We start from the raw sequence: 16,427 nt of genomic DNA, 5'->3' as shown, positions 1-16,427 counted from the left end.
ACCCATATCAGTAGCTGCGAGATGGCAAGATTACCAATTGCACAGGCCAACAGTAATGGCGTCCGGAGATCACGGTTGCTAGCGGTCGAGTTTATATGCTCGTTCGATGCGTTCGCTAGCAGGATGATGATGGATTTCATGTCCGAACGTACAACGGCTTCACACAGCTGCTGACCGATCGGTGGCGATGGGTTAAAGTGTGGCAGAAAATCTTTGCCTTCGTACTTGCTTCGTATCCACGCTTCTTTCTCCTCCCGGGAGCTAGCCGGTGTTGGTTTTACGCGGCCGCGCGTATTTGCTTCCCACACCGAATTTGCTAAGCTATTGCCAATCGCTAGCATCACGCTCAAATGTCCAGGACTGTAAAAGGGGGGAAAAATCGAAGAAGAAAATTAGCATCCTTTTCTTGCATGATGGAAGATGAGTTCGTAATGCTGATGCTACTTACGGCCATTCGTCCAATCCCAAGGATCGCACTTTGCTGATGTGTGAACCCAAGTTTCGATGCACACCGGAACACTCGATGCACATCAGCACGCCCAGATTCAAGCTGGCCCATTCGGGATCTACGAAAAAAAATAGGAGAAACACAAATTAGTTATTCTTCAAATGAAGTAAACAGATTAAGGCACTATGATTTCAGGGCTTCCTCTCTTGTGTCACTACAACCTCCAGATGACTTGGTCTTCCAGTTCTAGCTTTCCTTTATCATAGTTACCCGCAGCGTACTGTGGTAGGGTACGGGTAGGGATTACACAGAATAAAGGACTAATTTAAAATGTCAATAATCAGTTTCTTCTCTCGAGAAGCGTGTTTCAAAATCTCTATTGTTAACATTTTTTATAGATTTTTCAGGGCTCTGAAGCCTATCTAAAGTCCATTTCAGATATCCTGAGAGTTTTTTTTAACATCGTAAAACTCATGTAGACGAAACTTGTAAATTTGTCCTCCGGTAAAATGAACAAAACGCCCTGCATTACACTTACTTGGTGAGTCACAGTCCACGCAGTAACCGTTGCCCGGTACACGGCTTCGGATCGATTGCATCGAGGCAATATCGCTCGGATTCAGTGGTTTCGATTTGGACGATTCGATGCCCTGCAGGCTCTTGAAGATTTCCTGCTCTATCACCGAAACCCATTCGTCCCGTTCCTCCGAATTGGACGCCTCGAAGTGCCACTGCTTGTTATCCAGCGATACGATGTAGAACTCGAACCCGTCGGAATCTATTTCAGTGCGGAAAAGAGAAAAAAAATCCCAATGTTAATTATCGCCATGCAAAGGGGTGTCCCTTACATCAACTTACCGTCATATTCACTGTTCTTCCCCACGCCACTACTCTTCATACGGCGGTGACGTTTCTTTACGTTCGGGGTTTGCGCATCGATCTTGCTTCCACCACCAGCACCGCCAGCGTTGCTGCTGTCACAACCAAGAAAACCCTGGGAATTGCTGCTACTGATAACGATACCTTCATCGCCGCTGGTTTGCGAGTTTGATTTGACCGGTTCACGCAACGTATCGAACGCGGTCAACAGGACCTTCTCGGTGCACTTGCGATCCTTGGCAAGCGAAAGGCCACCAATACCCTCGGTGAGCCCATTGCTACCTGCCGTCTGACCATTTGACCCGTTCGTGCCGTTGGTGGACGCTTGGGCAGCAGCAGCAGCCGCAGCCGTTAGTGCACTGTTCGTGATGATGGATTTCGTACCGCGCGGCTTCTGTCCCGGTACCTTCACCGTGACGTACTGCAGCGATACTTCCTTCCCGTGCACATCCTCCATGTAGTCGTGCAGGGACGGATGATACGTGAGCCGCCCATCGTCACACAACGTGACGTACTTTTTCTTCCATTCCTTGTTCAGCGATTTGCTGCTGCGCTTGTACAGATAGCCCTGCTTGATTGGGATGGCCCGACCGGAACCGAGCTCACCGTTCTTGATCTTCTCCTGCTGCTGTTGTTCCTTCTTGGAGGACGACGGGATGAACAGGTTCGATCTTCGCCGGCTCTTGCGCGAGGTGGTCGGTGTCGATGTCGGTGTCGGTAACTCTTTGCCATCCTTTCCATCTTTACCACTACCTGTACCACCACCACCACTGCTGCTACTGTCCTTCGCGGACATGGTGCTCGACAGTCCGAGCGGTTGCAGCGTATCGGTTGGTCCGCTCGAAACGGGATGTGTCGGAGGGACAAACTTTGCAATGTTGTTGTTCTCGTTCGTCATCGCTAGCAACGCCTGCTGGGATGTGCCGTGCGAGATCGTACCCCACTTCTGTGGACCACCGCCATTCGCACCAACACCGCCGGTGGTGTGATGATGCTGTGCGGCTTCGGCATTGATCAGCTCCTGGCTGATTTTGATCGGAATGTGATGGCTCGAGGCGGACAGAACGTGATGCCGATGGGGCAGTGTCATAGTGCCGCCGGTTTGATGATTCTGTGGATGTTGCTGATGACTGGGCGACGAGTTGCTTCCGAGCGTTAGACCACCGGTTGGTCCCGGATTGCCCACTGCACCGGAATACCCATTCGTGGGGCTAGGAACTGACGGGTGAAAGCTGGCCACACCGAGCCGCGTACCTTGCGGTGTTGTGGGACGCGAATTGGTTGGCGTTATTGTGGAACCCGTCGACAGACGCTGCTGGACGATCTTCTGACAGGCTGCATCGTACCAAGCGACAGATGGAATGAAATGAGAGAGAGAGGAAAAAAGGGAAATTATCATTACACCGCATAATGGGACTCGGTTGTGTCACAGGCAGATGTTCTTTCTTTTGCGAAAGCACACACTCTCTTTGCACCCTTTGTGTGGGTAACTCGTTTTACTCGAGGATGCAATAGCCGTAATACAACGCAAGTATAATTACAGTATCGTCTGTAGAAAGGCATGCTGATGGATGTTGTTTGCGGTTCGGGTGTTAAAGCTGCAGCAGCGTGGTGACCGTCACCAACTGTTCCACCACCGTCGGAACCCTTTCTAGCGGATGCTGTACTCGATGCTTTTTCGAACATAAATGCGGCCAGTTAATTGTCGTTTTCGTCCCGTAAAATAAACCAACTCTAACTGTGATTTTTAACGCAAGACTCCGTAGCACGCACAACGAACGTATCACCAAGGTAACACAACATAGGTAATATACAGCAAGCAGCCTTGTTTGTGGCAGTAGGCTTGTGCTATGTCCCGGAGGCTTGTCCGTGGTCCACTGGATGCGAGATGCTGCTGCTGTTCACCGAAAACCCATCGAAATGAACGCAGCAAAAGGGAAACCGACGAAAATGGACCTCCGAAAAAAAAGGAAAAGAAAAATGAACGTGGATGCGAAGAGGCAAGATGATGATACTGCACAACGCACACACCACGAGGAGGCACACGTTCGGACCGGTCCCGCGAATGTAAGAAAAACGGAGGCTCAAGAACGTGTAACATAAAGCATAAGCTGAAGGGAAGGCAACATACACACCACGGTGTACGGTGACTATACGAAACAGGGCAAGAAGATGCTCGAGGAAAGCGGGAACTTACATACAAAAAAAAAACATCCACCACTACCATCACCCCATTCGGACGATCACACATACACAAACACGCACACACACGCAGGGTTCCACGAAGATGAGAAAAAAACCCCGGCAGCATCAGAGATGGTGCTTGACGCGTAGCTGCGATTAGAGCAGGCTTTGGCTTTTGTTTTGTTTATGCTCTTCCTTCAATGTTGCTCCCTAGTTCCTTCCCAATCACACCACTGCTGCTGCTTAGCTTTAAAATGCTTCCATCTCACACCCTTTTGCGGCCTTACCTTACGAAAGCTTGCTCGCTATTTCGTTCCGTCGCTTATGTTTATATGCTTCTTTTTAGGCCTCTTTCGGGGCTTCTTTTTGCTGCACCAAATTGCTGCTTACCCTTGCCGTTGTTGATACGGAACGAATTGCGTGCTTTGCTTTGTGCGTCCTCGCATGTGCGTGTTTGTAATAGCATTTATTTGTGGTTTCAGTACCGGCCACTAGGTGGCGTACGATTGCGTTATCCTTGCGTTTGACAGCTCCTGTTTATGATGTCGAGGGGTAAGCCAGTGCAAAAGGCCTTTTTAAAAGGATTTTTCCCAAAAGGATTTTCCTCTTTTATAAACAATCGCTAAAGTACACAATTTTAACATCAAATTAGTGTACATACTTCATGCACGGTGTACTACTTATAAAAACCCTTACAATAAATTTACAATATCTTTCAACAAAAAAATTAAAAGAAAAACCTATCCTTGTGGAGGTTTGTGTCTTTGCTACTTTGTTCGTTCCTACTACACCTACCGTCTTGAAATACTCGTTCCACGTTTAGTCCATAGGTGGCGCAGGTTTCGTAATACGTGCACCGTTTCAAATCTTGCGCCAACTTTCGCGCTCGTGCATCGTCTATTACTCGTGGTGCTCGTTCACAAATACCATCTGAAACAGGAAAAAAAAACATATGCTTTAGCTAATGTGCTCTCAACAATGATAATGATATTCACTTTCCCCAACGTACCTTGTGTTCCAACGAGAATAAACGGAATTTCGGCCGTATTACGGTGATGCGCTATCCGGTTGTAGTAGGTGTAGATCGCATTAAAGCTCGACTCATTATCCAGACTGAAGACGAAGATTACCGCATCTACCCAGGCAGCGAACTAAACGAGGGGAAAAAGAGGAAATAATGGTTAGTTTACTCTCATAAGGATGCGCTAATGATTTCCCACATACATACAAACGACGACAAAAACCCCATTTTTCGTGATCTTTTGGGGTGAAACCAAAAAAGCGGCTTTTTGCAAATTTGCAACCAAACAAAAGAAAATAGGGAAAAAGTACACATATAAACAGAATGTCTTACAATTGATTCGTCACGGTGAACCAATAAATCAAAACCAACTATACACAAACACGGTATACGCGGCGCTGAGCGGGTTTTTTGGTCAGGACAGTTCGTTGCTTCTACTTCACCACTTTGTTCTCCTTTGGTTGATAAATTAAATTGCGTTACCGTTTCCAGTGATTTTTTGTGCGAAAAATGCGAAAAAAAAGGATAAGAAACTGGAAGTTTTGCTAGAAATGTCTCAGACAAGGGAAAAATCAGGAATGCTTCCTAAAACGCAGAAGAATTTCGTTGGTCTTACGATTACGCATGGGGATTTTTTTTTTGTTGTGTTTTTGCCAAAAAACGGTAGGAGATTTTTGGGAGAAAAAAAATATCATGCAAGGGAAGCATTACCGGAAATCCAATAGCACGCTGTGGTGCACAGTCCATTAAAGTTTGTTTTGTCGAAAAATTAACTCATTAGACGGAAACGAACGAAGGGGAGAGACAGAGAGCGAGGTGTCGAAAAATGTAAAGAAATTGAAAAAAAAGGGACGTCGAGGAAAATGCACACTCGTCCTTTGGAAGGTGCACAAGAATTCGAGGCGGTTTCGGCTGGGTTTGATTGATAATGTGAGATTTATGAGAAAACGGACGATTTTTATAAACTACCCTCGCGGGTTTATAAGCCAACGGGAGGGTTGATACGTTAAAGCTTTTTTCCTTTTCTTTTCATGTCCCGTGGACATCATGTAAGTCTGTCACAAAGTCAATGTCTGACGACTTCATGACAGGAGTATATTATTTTTGCAGAAATAAAAAAAATGAAGTCCTTTTTCTGGCGTTCTGGCATACCGAGAGGGGCCCGTTCTTCCTGGCGGTTGAACATTTTAATGAGGCATTAAACAGAAGACTGAAGGTGTAAAGGAAGGCGTCGCAGAGAAACAAAAGCCAGTATGAAAGAGTTTGCCGTCTACATTTCATGGCGGGTGGGTTTTTAGTTTTCATACTTTAGACGAGTGACTAAAGGAAAAATGAAAACGAGTACATGCTGTGCAAATATGAGAACTTTCTTCTCCTAAGTTTGATAACTGAAATTGACATGTGCTGCATATAGGGGAGTAAAACATCCCGGCCACAGTCAGAGGTCACCGGAGTAACGCTAAAGTACCGATATAAAATCAAACGCCTCACGCCATTCGAGCTTTCCCCCTTGATGTTGACTATATTTTCGAATAGAAGTTGCGCACAAAATATGCGGGAGAAATGGCACTTTACAGACCAGAAAAAAAATCTTTCCCTCTTGAATAATAATGATACTGGTCCGAGCCCAGAAGCTTTAACACTAGAACTACCAAGCGTTTAAAGCGTTTTTCGTTTGTGGTTAATTTTTAAATAGTTTGGAATATATTTTATTGTTTATTGGAGATCGTACGATCGAATATGTATGTGAAACTCATGTTTCACCTACCTTAGAATTGTTGAACCCTAAAAAATTATGTGATGAAAATGAAGCGTTCCAGTCAAAATGACTGGTCCGGTAGTTCTAGTGTTAACGCTTTTCGTCAGCGAAAGTAATGAACGGAACGATTTATTGCTTTTGCCGATTTACGGGGACTAGTTTTTTTTTTTTAAACAACACAAAATTATCTCTTAAGCGCACGTGCTTTGCTGGTGCGTTGCGCCTCAACGTTACGCCACCAGTACTGCACACCTAATAGAGCTGTCAGCAAGTCGCCGCACGGTAAAACATGATGGCACGTACCGGTGGACAGGAGAACACCGCGGCGCCATCCACCATCCGGGACATTGGAGGGAGAAAACAACGAACTTAAATAGCACAATGGCCTAAACCCACCGTAGCATGTTGCTGTCGAGAGTAGAATCCAGCGGTAGCAACACAAACGCAAAACAAAAAAAAACGAATATAATCGACAGTACCGACGTACCCCGAATGCCCACCTTAATGGCACCGATTTAATTTATGGCGGGTGCTCAATTTTTGGCCTAAACTGTGGCAATAAAGGCAAGGGCATTGCGCAAAAGATAGTGCAACCATTGCACCAAACCGGGCAAAGGTTAGGAAGGGATGATGGCCGGTAGATACAATGCTCGATACAACAAAAGGCGTCCAGAGGTTTGTTTCACTGTTTTGCGCAAATATTGCTATTCGGTTCGTTCTTTAATAAACCACTGGTGTTTCAACCATTAGCAGTAAATGCATGGAGGTGACATGCATTGCACGAGTGCATTCTTGCTATTTCTTTATTTATAAACTACCGTCCATAGTCTAGCAACAACGGCGCGGCCCGTGCGTACGATACGGGTGCTGATTTTACACCCCAAAAATTTCCCTCCTTGGAATGAAAACAACAGCGAACCACCGCACAGACATTTCCTGAATCTAAAACTGTACACAATCGCGAATACACATTGTCCATGTCACCAAGATGCGTTTTCTGAAACACAAAGATGAAATTGTTTGTCTTCTTCAACACTTACACGAGCACAGAACTAATCTCGGTTAAAATGTTATCCAAATCGAAACTTTTGCTTCCGCACAACACCGAACAAGTCAAGTCCGAATGCGTCCAATTCACATACTGACAAAAGGAGGACTCCACTGAACCTGAACCCTGAGGTAGGCAATGAACTTGATTTGCACGACCATTTCTGTCCGCCTGCTTCATTACTCTCCTGTACTTTACAAAGTTTCCTCCCTCCCATTTTAGCAAACGCGAAACACTGGTGTGCCGTTTTCTTATGGGACGCTTGGATAAAAAAAACTCCAAGCATAATTCTTGCAAGGCACGAGAGCCTTACTGCTGCAGACGGAAGTTCAAGAGGTCGTGTCATATGGGAGGCGCGCAGGCGCAACCAACAAGAAGGCGGCAGCAGCAGTAGTAGCAGCAGCAGCGGGCGGCTACCCACGAACTGTAGGTCCAAAATTCAATAGCAACCGTTGCGACACAGTGTACCAAGTGTCACGAAGACCGTGTGTACCGGAGATGGTAGAATTTGCGTTGCCGATGGCTACACCACTTCGTACAGCACTACGACCGTGGTGTGTTGTGCGCTTGGTCTACCTTTCGGGGGTTCTCCTTGGAAGTTGGTCGCCCAGTATACATCACGCCATCATCCTGTGCGACTGTGCTGAGAACTGGTCGGGAGAGTTAAGGGGTGTGCTTTTTATCGTGCAGATTGCTGTGGCGAAGATGGAGGAACTGCCTCTTGAGGCTCATATTTTACAGCTCACATTACCACTTCATGACGCTCCAGGTTCATTGAAATGGAAAGCGATTTGGCGACGAATTCGCTTTTCCCTTTCTCCCATCCGAGCTCTCTACTCTTCCTATATCACTTTCTTCATGTGCAAGCACAAATCGCCGTATTATGTATAAACGCCTGCAAGATATGCAAACATCCTATCACGCAAAAGAAAGTGTCTATGTCCACGTGTGTCTATCTGCATCCTGCGGCATCCGGCAGGCATACATAATAAAGGTACAGCTGCCAACGCTAGACTGTAATTACCATTTCAAAAAAAAAGGTAAACCAAAGAACCCACAAGCGGACCGACGATGATGCAGTCGGCGGCACATTTTCTGTGCATTCGTAAAATTTTGTTTTCCAATGTACGGCAGCAGCGGGTTCTGCCGTGTGTTCGGGACCGTTCTTTGATTTGTGCGCCTTTCAAACTTCTTTCCATAGAGCGTTGGAAATCATTTGTTCAACAAGCTATTGCAAAAAAAAAGCGAGGGATAATCTTAGCACTACCCCCCTGGAGGGTGCGCAAAAACCGGCCCCGCGGGGTAAATTTTTGGTTATTTGAACCGACGCATTATGCTGCGAAACGGCATTTAGACGATCACGAGAAGAACGTGTGCACACTTAAGTTGATCAATTGTTTGGTATTTAATTTTTAGCTTCAAATCATTCTCGTTTTTCTCTCAATCCCAAAAACCACTGCCTGCCCCCCTAAAGCCTCGTATGTGTGTCAGCACACAATAGAAAGGGGTGTTTTAATGGCCACCGAAAGTGGATGCTTGACCGCGGGTGGTACGTGTCGTTTAGGTGAGTTCGGGTCTTTATGGCAGCGGTTTCTGTGCCCACCTTTACTGAATGTCCTTTCGTGGGTAGTGTGTGCACAAAGCATTCCACACCACAACATCGTTGCAGTAGTTATGCATTGCAAGTGATTTGGATGTGTTGTGTGACCCTTGCACAATAATGGAAGAAAAAGGGTTTAGTGTTCATTTTTATGAAGGTGTCTCTTTTTAATTTTGCTTGTCACATTGGTGAAAAACAATGGATTTAGAATGTTAAACAAAGCCGAGTTAGATGTCACGTGGAAAGGGATTTTTGTTCCACAAGCAGATGAGGTTAGAAATATGCTTTTAAAAGGAGTGAAAAATTTAATTAATTTTACAATAAAAAATAAAAAAACCATTCATATAAATGAATGTTTTCTAAAATCGTTTTTATGGTAATGATTTTCTAGTTGAAAAACGGTGTCATGACACACCGTAAAAGCTCAGGAACCCTCGCTAATGAAGCGATAAATAATCGAAACGATTTCTTCAGCTCCGACACGCCGATGTTAGCATTTAAAAATCGAACCAAATCGACATGCTCCATTTCATTCCATCCCATATTCACGTACGATAATATTTACATAACAATCTCTATACTGTCATCTACCATCGAGAACACGCAACAGTATCCTTTTTGTCGTGCATCCTTTTCCAGAACCCGGCGCCTGGGGTTGGCAGGCATGAAAAATCAACGATTTATAACTCGATGTTTGATCCTCCCTTTTGCGAATATCGATCAGCAAAGGGAACATTTTATGAAGTTTTCCAGCGCCATTTGTACAGCGATGATAGTCAATACTGCCACGTTAAGAATCAATAAATCGTAACACTGATACGACAACAACGCATTAGCGATTCAAGCGGCCAGTGTTTGCCAGTACATTCGGTGTAACGGGTGTCTAGCGATGGATCACGTATGCAGTAACCCGTTACTGTGTGTTTCGTTCGACGAGGGTTGATCGATCCGCGGTACGCGATCAATCGCCAAAGCGAACTAATTAGCAATTTAAATAAGGTGTACCTTTCGGTACCTTTTCGAACCCTTCTCATCACACCGGGTGTTACATCTACGCCCGGAGAGAAAGTCATTAAACTGCAATCAATTACATTTCGCGCGTCGATAAACACCCAAGTGTGCGGGGCCGAGTGTACTGGGTTGGTGGTAATTGATTAGTGAGCGGCTCTAAGCTGGCACAGGATGCAAAACCATCACACAGAGGTGCCGTTAATAGCCGAGATGTGATGCGATCGTAGACAGCGCACCCTGCCGTGGTTTTGACCTGCATTGTTTGATTGCTGGGCAGAAAATCTGCAGACGCGGACCAATTATTCACGCACCCCCCATCATGATGGCAGGGTGTACAGCGTACCGGTTGTATGCAAATTTTTGCAGCAAATCCAAGGGAGATGCATCGATGAATTGCGATTTTTTCCAATTCGCATCCTTTGTACCTATTGCCCTAACGGTAGCGCGCACACAATGTAATTGTTGTTTTGGGCTTATCTTACCTACCGAGGAGAAGAGGATGAATGAAAATATTTGCAACAATTAGGTTTGCAATAATGTGTTTTATTCTTTTTTTTTACTTCCATCCCTAATGCACCCTTCTCTAAGGGGGGTTTGAATAAAAAAGAATAATCAAACAGATTTACTGATAACTCATCGCGGTGATGGATCTGGAGAGAGGGAGAAATCCTACTAGTCATGCTTCCTGGACACAATTCAATAGGATTCGACCTGCAATTGTTCTGCTTGCGAATGACTTTTAATTGTTACTGACATAAGGCGAGCATTGAAATAATCAATAAAAAGAAAAAAAACCCTTGTAAAGGGAGATCAGTAAAAAAAACTAAAATGCTATTTAAGCCAGCTGCCGAGATTTTACAATATGCAGTTGTATTATGTTGTTTGTTCTAAATTATATTTTTTGTTACAATTTTTGATTAAGTCTGAGCAGGACATTATACTTTACATTTTTATTAGTGTATTTAAAATTCAAAAAACAAAAGTTCCTATTGCGCCACCAAACTTTAAGTGGACAGGCTCTCTATTTGGTGATCTGGCGCCATCGCACTAGCGCAAGAAACTTGAAGCATCCTCAGGTCCTCTGGTTGTGCCATTGACGCTGAAATACAAACAGCATCGTTAAGAGCTGCGGCAAGCTGATATAAAAAAGCCCTTGAAAATGTTTAATCCAACCTACACACAGTTCGTAAACGTGCTTTAGTGCTCTATCACACAAGCGCACGAAGTGGATCGGTAAAATATCAAACCACCTGAGCCGGTTTATGCGAACTGTGCGGGACAACTTCTCTTCCTATTTTTTGTAGTCTGTTATGCTCCACCGATCGGTTATGCAATTGATGCAGTAGATGGAAGCATAATGCATGGTAGATATCTCGTTTTTCCTTCTTAGATACTATTAATAACCAGTGGTTAATATCTTTCCGGAATAAGCTATTTATTAAATGCCATACCGACATAGAAAATTATAGATGTCAAAAGCGAACAGATAGATAAGAAAACTGGACATTATTTTCCATTTCCTGAACCAGTCAGTAAGTGTACATTTTTGAGAGTAATTTGTACAATTCCTAATAGCAATATTTTTGCCTTCATAAACCAACTTTTTCAAACTTCCAATCGATACCAACTAGCTCAAGGCAATATGGCCTTTGATAGGTGTTGCTATACAACGAATTAAGCAAACATTTTATCAGCAACATTTACTTCCCTTCTTCTTTCAAGTGGCCTTGGGAGGTTATCAACACACACACTCTGGTAGTGTCACCTTGCGGCAAAGGTTGCCGAGGTCAAAGGATCTAAACTGGAGCAAAACGAGTGAGCAAACATGGCATCCAAACCGTACCCAAACGACAAACACAGAACTACTAATGTTACGATGAGACTATAAACGAGTTTATGGGCCTGACGTTTAAAAAGGGCATGGCAGTCTGGGTCAAATATATTTTATTATCGCCCAACCCAACCCAACAGCAACACTGGGAATAGTTTCTGTCTGTCTGTTTCTACCACGCACCTGTATCTCCGGTGGTCCACCTTCGTCCCGTATCAGCAGCAGGTAGCTTTGATTGTCGATCTGTATTTCCTTCTTGAACCGGCCACCTTCGGGCGATTCCTCCTGCATGTACGTGCCGGTCAGATAGCGGTGCACCAGGGCCGATTTGCCCGAGCTGAGACTGCCAACGATACCAAGCCGGATGTCCGGCACGGATCGTGAGATGGTCCATTCCTGGCTGTTGACGAACGAATCTGCAAAACAAAAAGAGAGGTGAAAAAAAAAGAAAAACCCATCAGAACGTGTTATGTTTTGTTCCAAAAAACTTACGTACTCTTCTAAGAAAAAAAACCCAAACAAGTTCCAAACTCTGTGAAGTGTTAATGAAACTTTTGCTAGCAAATAGACAAAAAACAGGAACAAAGAAAAGGAAAAGAAACAGCAAACTAATCCCATTTCTGACAGCAAAGGATTTGCATCTTATTGGCGCCGGTCCTAGGGGAAAAAGGTCAGTGGTGACCAACCCCCCCCCCCAACCATTGGTGATGGTGCCGCGGGTCCACGTTTCATTAACACTTCCCTTTCAAGTGTCAATCTTGAGCAGCACCGTACCGTTAAACGCGACCAAGTTTTCTTTAAGGATAATAGAGCTATTTTTGTGATGATTTGTGATGGGGTTCCTTTGGTCCACGGTCCATCCACGTAGATCCACGGAATAAAAGTCTCGAACAGCGGAGAGCCTGTTTTTTAATTCTTGTTTTTTTTGGCAACAGTTTAAATTAAAAATTCGTCGCTTCGTTACTTCTGCTCTGCAAACGGCACTAGAGATCTCATCAAAATGTCATTTTCGGCAACATTCGGCGAAAATCCTCCGGGAGCTAACGGACGTGAGTCCAATAAAGAAAAAGAAGGAAAGTGGTCCACAGCACACCATCCATCAACGCGCTCTCGTGTGTCGTGCGACGAGCAGGACCAAGATGCATTTTTTTTTTCTTTCCTTTGCGTATTATTTCTATTCAAATCTGCTTGTAGTTAATCAACGCGGGATTATGTTTTGATATGCCGGGAACACGGGAAAATGTTTCAACGCCATTCACTGTTTTGTTGATGGAATGTCACCAAATTTCATCCAAGTCTAAAGGCACTCGACCCCGAACGGAGATGTTCCAAAAAAAAAAAGTTTGCTCTTCTTCTTTAATCTCGTTTTGTGTTTGAATGTCCAATTCGGTCTGGTTTTTTTTCGTGGTGGTGATTTACCTTATGAAAGCGATTTTACAAACAAAAAACATGTCAGAAGTACATATGTTTCTTTCACGTATTTGTAACGGATAATCATGTGGAAAGAAGAAGTTTTTCTTTATTTTTAAGAAGAATTTTTTTTCTCATAAATTTTCATGAGTTATATTTGGCCATTCTATCATCCTCGTTGACAAGCCACATTGATTCGACTTCATTTCAATCAATAGTATACTTTATTAAAACATATTGCCACAAAAGGTGATACAAAACGATGCTCTCGATCGATGATTTTTAAAGCATTGTCACACCACAATCTGTCTTTTATCTTAAAGCATAAAAGAAATATTTCTTTTTTTATAAAACTCTAACGTTCTTATGCTACTCAAAAGCAACATTGATTGATTGTAAAAAGATTAGCCACTGCAACGTCGGGGTCACCGTTGGAAAGAAAAGCATTGAAGAAAAAAAAGATTCAACCGTGGAAAAACAAAACTGGACCTCGACAACAAACAGACAACAGACCGAACGATTTTCGGTTGATTGATGTTATGCGACCAATTCCGGTGGGTTCTTAGGTATGTATACCGAAAGGAAAAGCCTTTCAGTTCCGTTTGCTCGAAAAGAGAATCTCTGGAATTCAGCGTCCCTCAAATGATCCAATGTTCGTGTGGGGAAGAAAAACATTCTAATGTCGAGAAATGGGCAATGGAAAAAGAACAGCAACGTACAGAGACAGCTCTCATACGTCAACCTTTTGGGTGAGATGCACCGCACGGAATGCACATTTGCATCTTGATTGATTATGCAGCGTACGTCCTTGCCTCTGCCTCTGGAAGAACTATCCACCCGACGAGAGGATGCAACACTCGCTCCCAGTCCGTCTCTTGGGTAAGATTGCGCAAGATTGATTGCATGTAAATTAACACCATTTAGGACAGAGCGCCGTGACGCGACACCCTAGAGAGGAGGGAGTGTTGCGCCTGCATGATTTCCCGGAAGCAAAAAGGGTTCCACCGGGTGTATAAATGTATAATATCGGCGTGAGAAACCTGCCGATCCTCTCTCTCTGCCGGTCCGGTTCGGTGATCGTTCTGCCGGATCCTTGGAACGTAACGCTAATTGTCATCCTTTCCTTCGGATTTCTAGCAAACGCTGTCCCGGACAAATTAGTTGACGTAAGTTTAATCTTCAAATTAATCACCCAACCCATTTGTCTATCGGAATGTAACCTCCTTTTGCTTTAGTAGAGGCTATGAAAAAAACGGTTGGAATGTTTTCGGTAGCAGTTTTAAGGGACGTGGTTTGTTTACAAAACCCTTTATTTGAGTTCATTCGGCCACCGTTGGTAGTTTGGAAGGTGAACATAAACTTTACTATTTTATATGTGTAAGCTGCAACTGGGCTGGACATGTAGACAAATCGGTACTGATGTAGTAACAGATTAAACATTAATGTTTTAAAATAATTAGCTCCTTTTTTTTTATAGAAAATTTTCCAATATCCGCCCATTACAAATGAAGTAACACAGCAAATAGTCGAACCAAGATTCGATGGAAATGAAATTCAGGCCACTAATTCGTAACACCTAGCTCACGTTTCCATAGTGCAATTTGATGAAATTTCTTTTAATTTAATTAGTGTAATCTTTCAACAGTTACTGACAAATAAATTAAATCAATAAAATATTACGTCAACCCCGGTACTCTTGGGGGCCGTGGGTGACTTTTGCTATCGACAGCAAAAAAGGTATTTTATCTTCGAAAAGCATTGAACCAGTTTGATCGGCCACACACGCCAACATTGAAACATTCGGCATAAATTTGAATGAATCATCTTTTTGCCGAATTTTGCTTAATCTGTTTGCCATATGCATGGAGCATTCACATATGGTTTTGTTGAATTTTTGGGAACCCGTAGCGAAATAAAACTTTAATCTCATTAGCATGTGCGTTTTAAGAGATATTTTGATTTAATTTTTTAAAAAAGTGTTGGGGTAGTTTTAGTATTTATTTTAGAGAAAAAAGATTTTTTTAATTAAATTGTTCAAAGAGCTTTGTTATTTGTTTCGTTAAATTAAGTTTAAACTAAGCGTTAACTTGGCACATCATGCACAAGAAGATGTTAACGACGTCAACCGTAGCTAATCGGAGCTAACCGATGATTTCAACTCTCCACGACCCACTTGGTACGAATGGAGCGTCAACAAACAGTGGTTAATTACGTCGCCGCGCAAAGTGACTACAAATTGGAAGTCAAAACTACCACACCACAACATTATGCCGAAATGTAGCTTAGTAAAATTAATGCAAAAAAAACACGCGCATCTAAAAACTAACAAACTAGCCCCCCGGGGCTGGTGATGAAAATTATGTGAAGGGAGGCACGAATCGTGACATAATGACTACAAGACGGTTTTATGGTTCAAAAGCATACAAAAAGCAGCTGGTGCTGGGACATACCATCAGTGCGAAACATAGTGAAAGAGAGACCAAAAAAAGCATGGAAAACCATTACAAATTTTCCACCCGGTAAGCTTCGTTCGAGCTGCAGTAGAGCACAGCATTTGAAAATTGCTTCATCTTCTGGCCAAAACTTCGCGTCCGAACGCACCATTATGCTGCAGCATCATGTAAGGAAGCTCGGTGGTCGTAAATAACCGTGCGCTGAAACGATTCCAACAAATCATTTACACCTCCCAGGTTGTGGTCGAGTGCGAGTGTTGCCAGTTGGCACCACATTAAACATGCCACAGTACACACAGGTTGAGGCTAGTTTAAGGGCCCCCCTTCCCACTTACGCGTGTGTGATGTTATCATTATTCAAGCTAAATTGCAGCCGAAGAACTGCAATGACACCCGGGACTAACAAGTGTGTCTAGAGCCAAGTGTGACAACGGACGACAACTCCATACCAAAATATTTGTACATTTTTACATTCGAGTACCTCACACTACAGAAGCCGAAATGAAGATGTCGATGTTTCGCTGCAGCAAAGATCAGCGCACTACGGCAAACCGTGAGGCACATAAAGAACGATTTGAAACAGCATTCAATTAGAATCGCACTCGGTCAGAACACGTCGGACACCTAGCAACGGACCAAAACTAAACCAAGCGGCAGTTCCTTTCGGTTTCGACCGTACGACAAACCACGGTGGAATGCAACCCAGCAGCAAGCCGTTTCTAATGAAATTGGGACGCCCATCCCCGTATTGGCGTTTGCGTGACGCCACCACAGGGTGCTCGG

At 43.8% G+C, this 16,427-nt stretch overlaps 2 protein-coding genes across 4 annotated transcripts in view; both read right to left on the bottom strand.

Annotated features, from left to right (window-relative positions):
- The window catches only part of LOC125763899 (uncharacterized), a 337,203-nt gene that overhangs the window by 113,353 nt on the left and 207,423 nt on the right, over window positions 1-16,427 (bottom strand). The window lies entirely within an intron of this gene.
- LOC125763909 (centaurin-gamma-1A) overlaps window positions 1-16,427 on the bottom strand; it is a 146,226-nt gene that overhangs the window by 2,527 nt on the left and 127,272 nt on the right. For 2 of the 3 annotated variants that reach the window (XM_049427630.1, XM_049427631.1), the window contains exons 2-8: window positions 11,965-12,197; window positions 4,521-4,662; window positions 4,307-4,441; window positions 1,307-2,662; window positions 987-1,226; window positions 449-566; window positions 3-360 (exon numbers count right to left, since the gene is read on the bottom strand). In XM_049427630.1, the coding sequence (XP_049283587.1) occupies window positions 3-360; window positions 449-566; window positions 987-1,226; window positions 1,307-2,662; window positions 4,307-4,441; window positions 4,521-4,662; window positions 11,965-12,197 (2,582 nt within the window). Of the gene's footprint in view, window positions 1-2; window positions 361-448; window positions 567-986; window positions 1,227-1,306; window positions 2,663-2,868; window positions 3,291-4,306; window positions 4,442-4,520; window positions 4,663-11,964; window positions 12,198-16,427 lie in introns of those variants that run through there. The other variant, XM_049427632.1, reaches the window with a different exon arrangement.

This window comes from Anopheles funestus, chromosome 2RL (assembly GCF_943734845.2).
Source record: "Anopheles funestus chromosome 2RL, idAnoFuneDA-416_04, whole genome shotgun sequence".
NCBI lineage: Eukaryota > Metazoa > Arthropoda > Insecta > Diptera > Culicidae > Anopheles > Anopheles funestus.
Note: the sequence above shows the minus strand (reverse complement) of the source record. Positions and strands in the feature narration are given on the sequence as shown.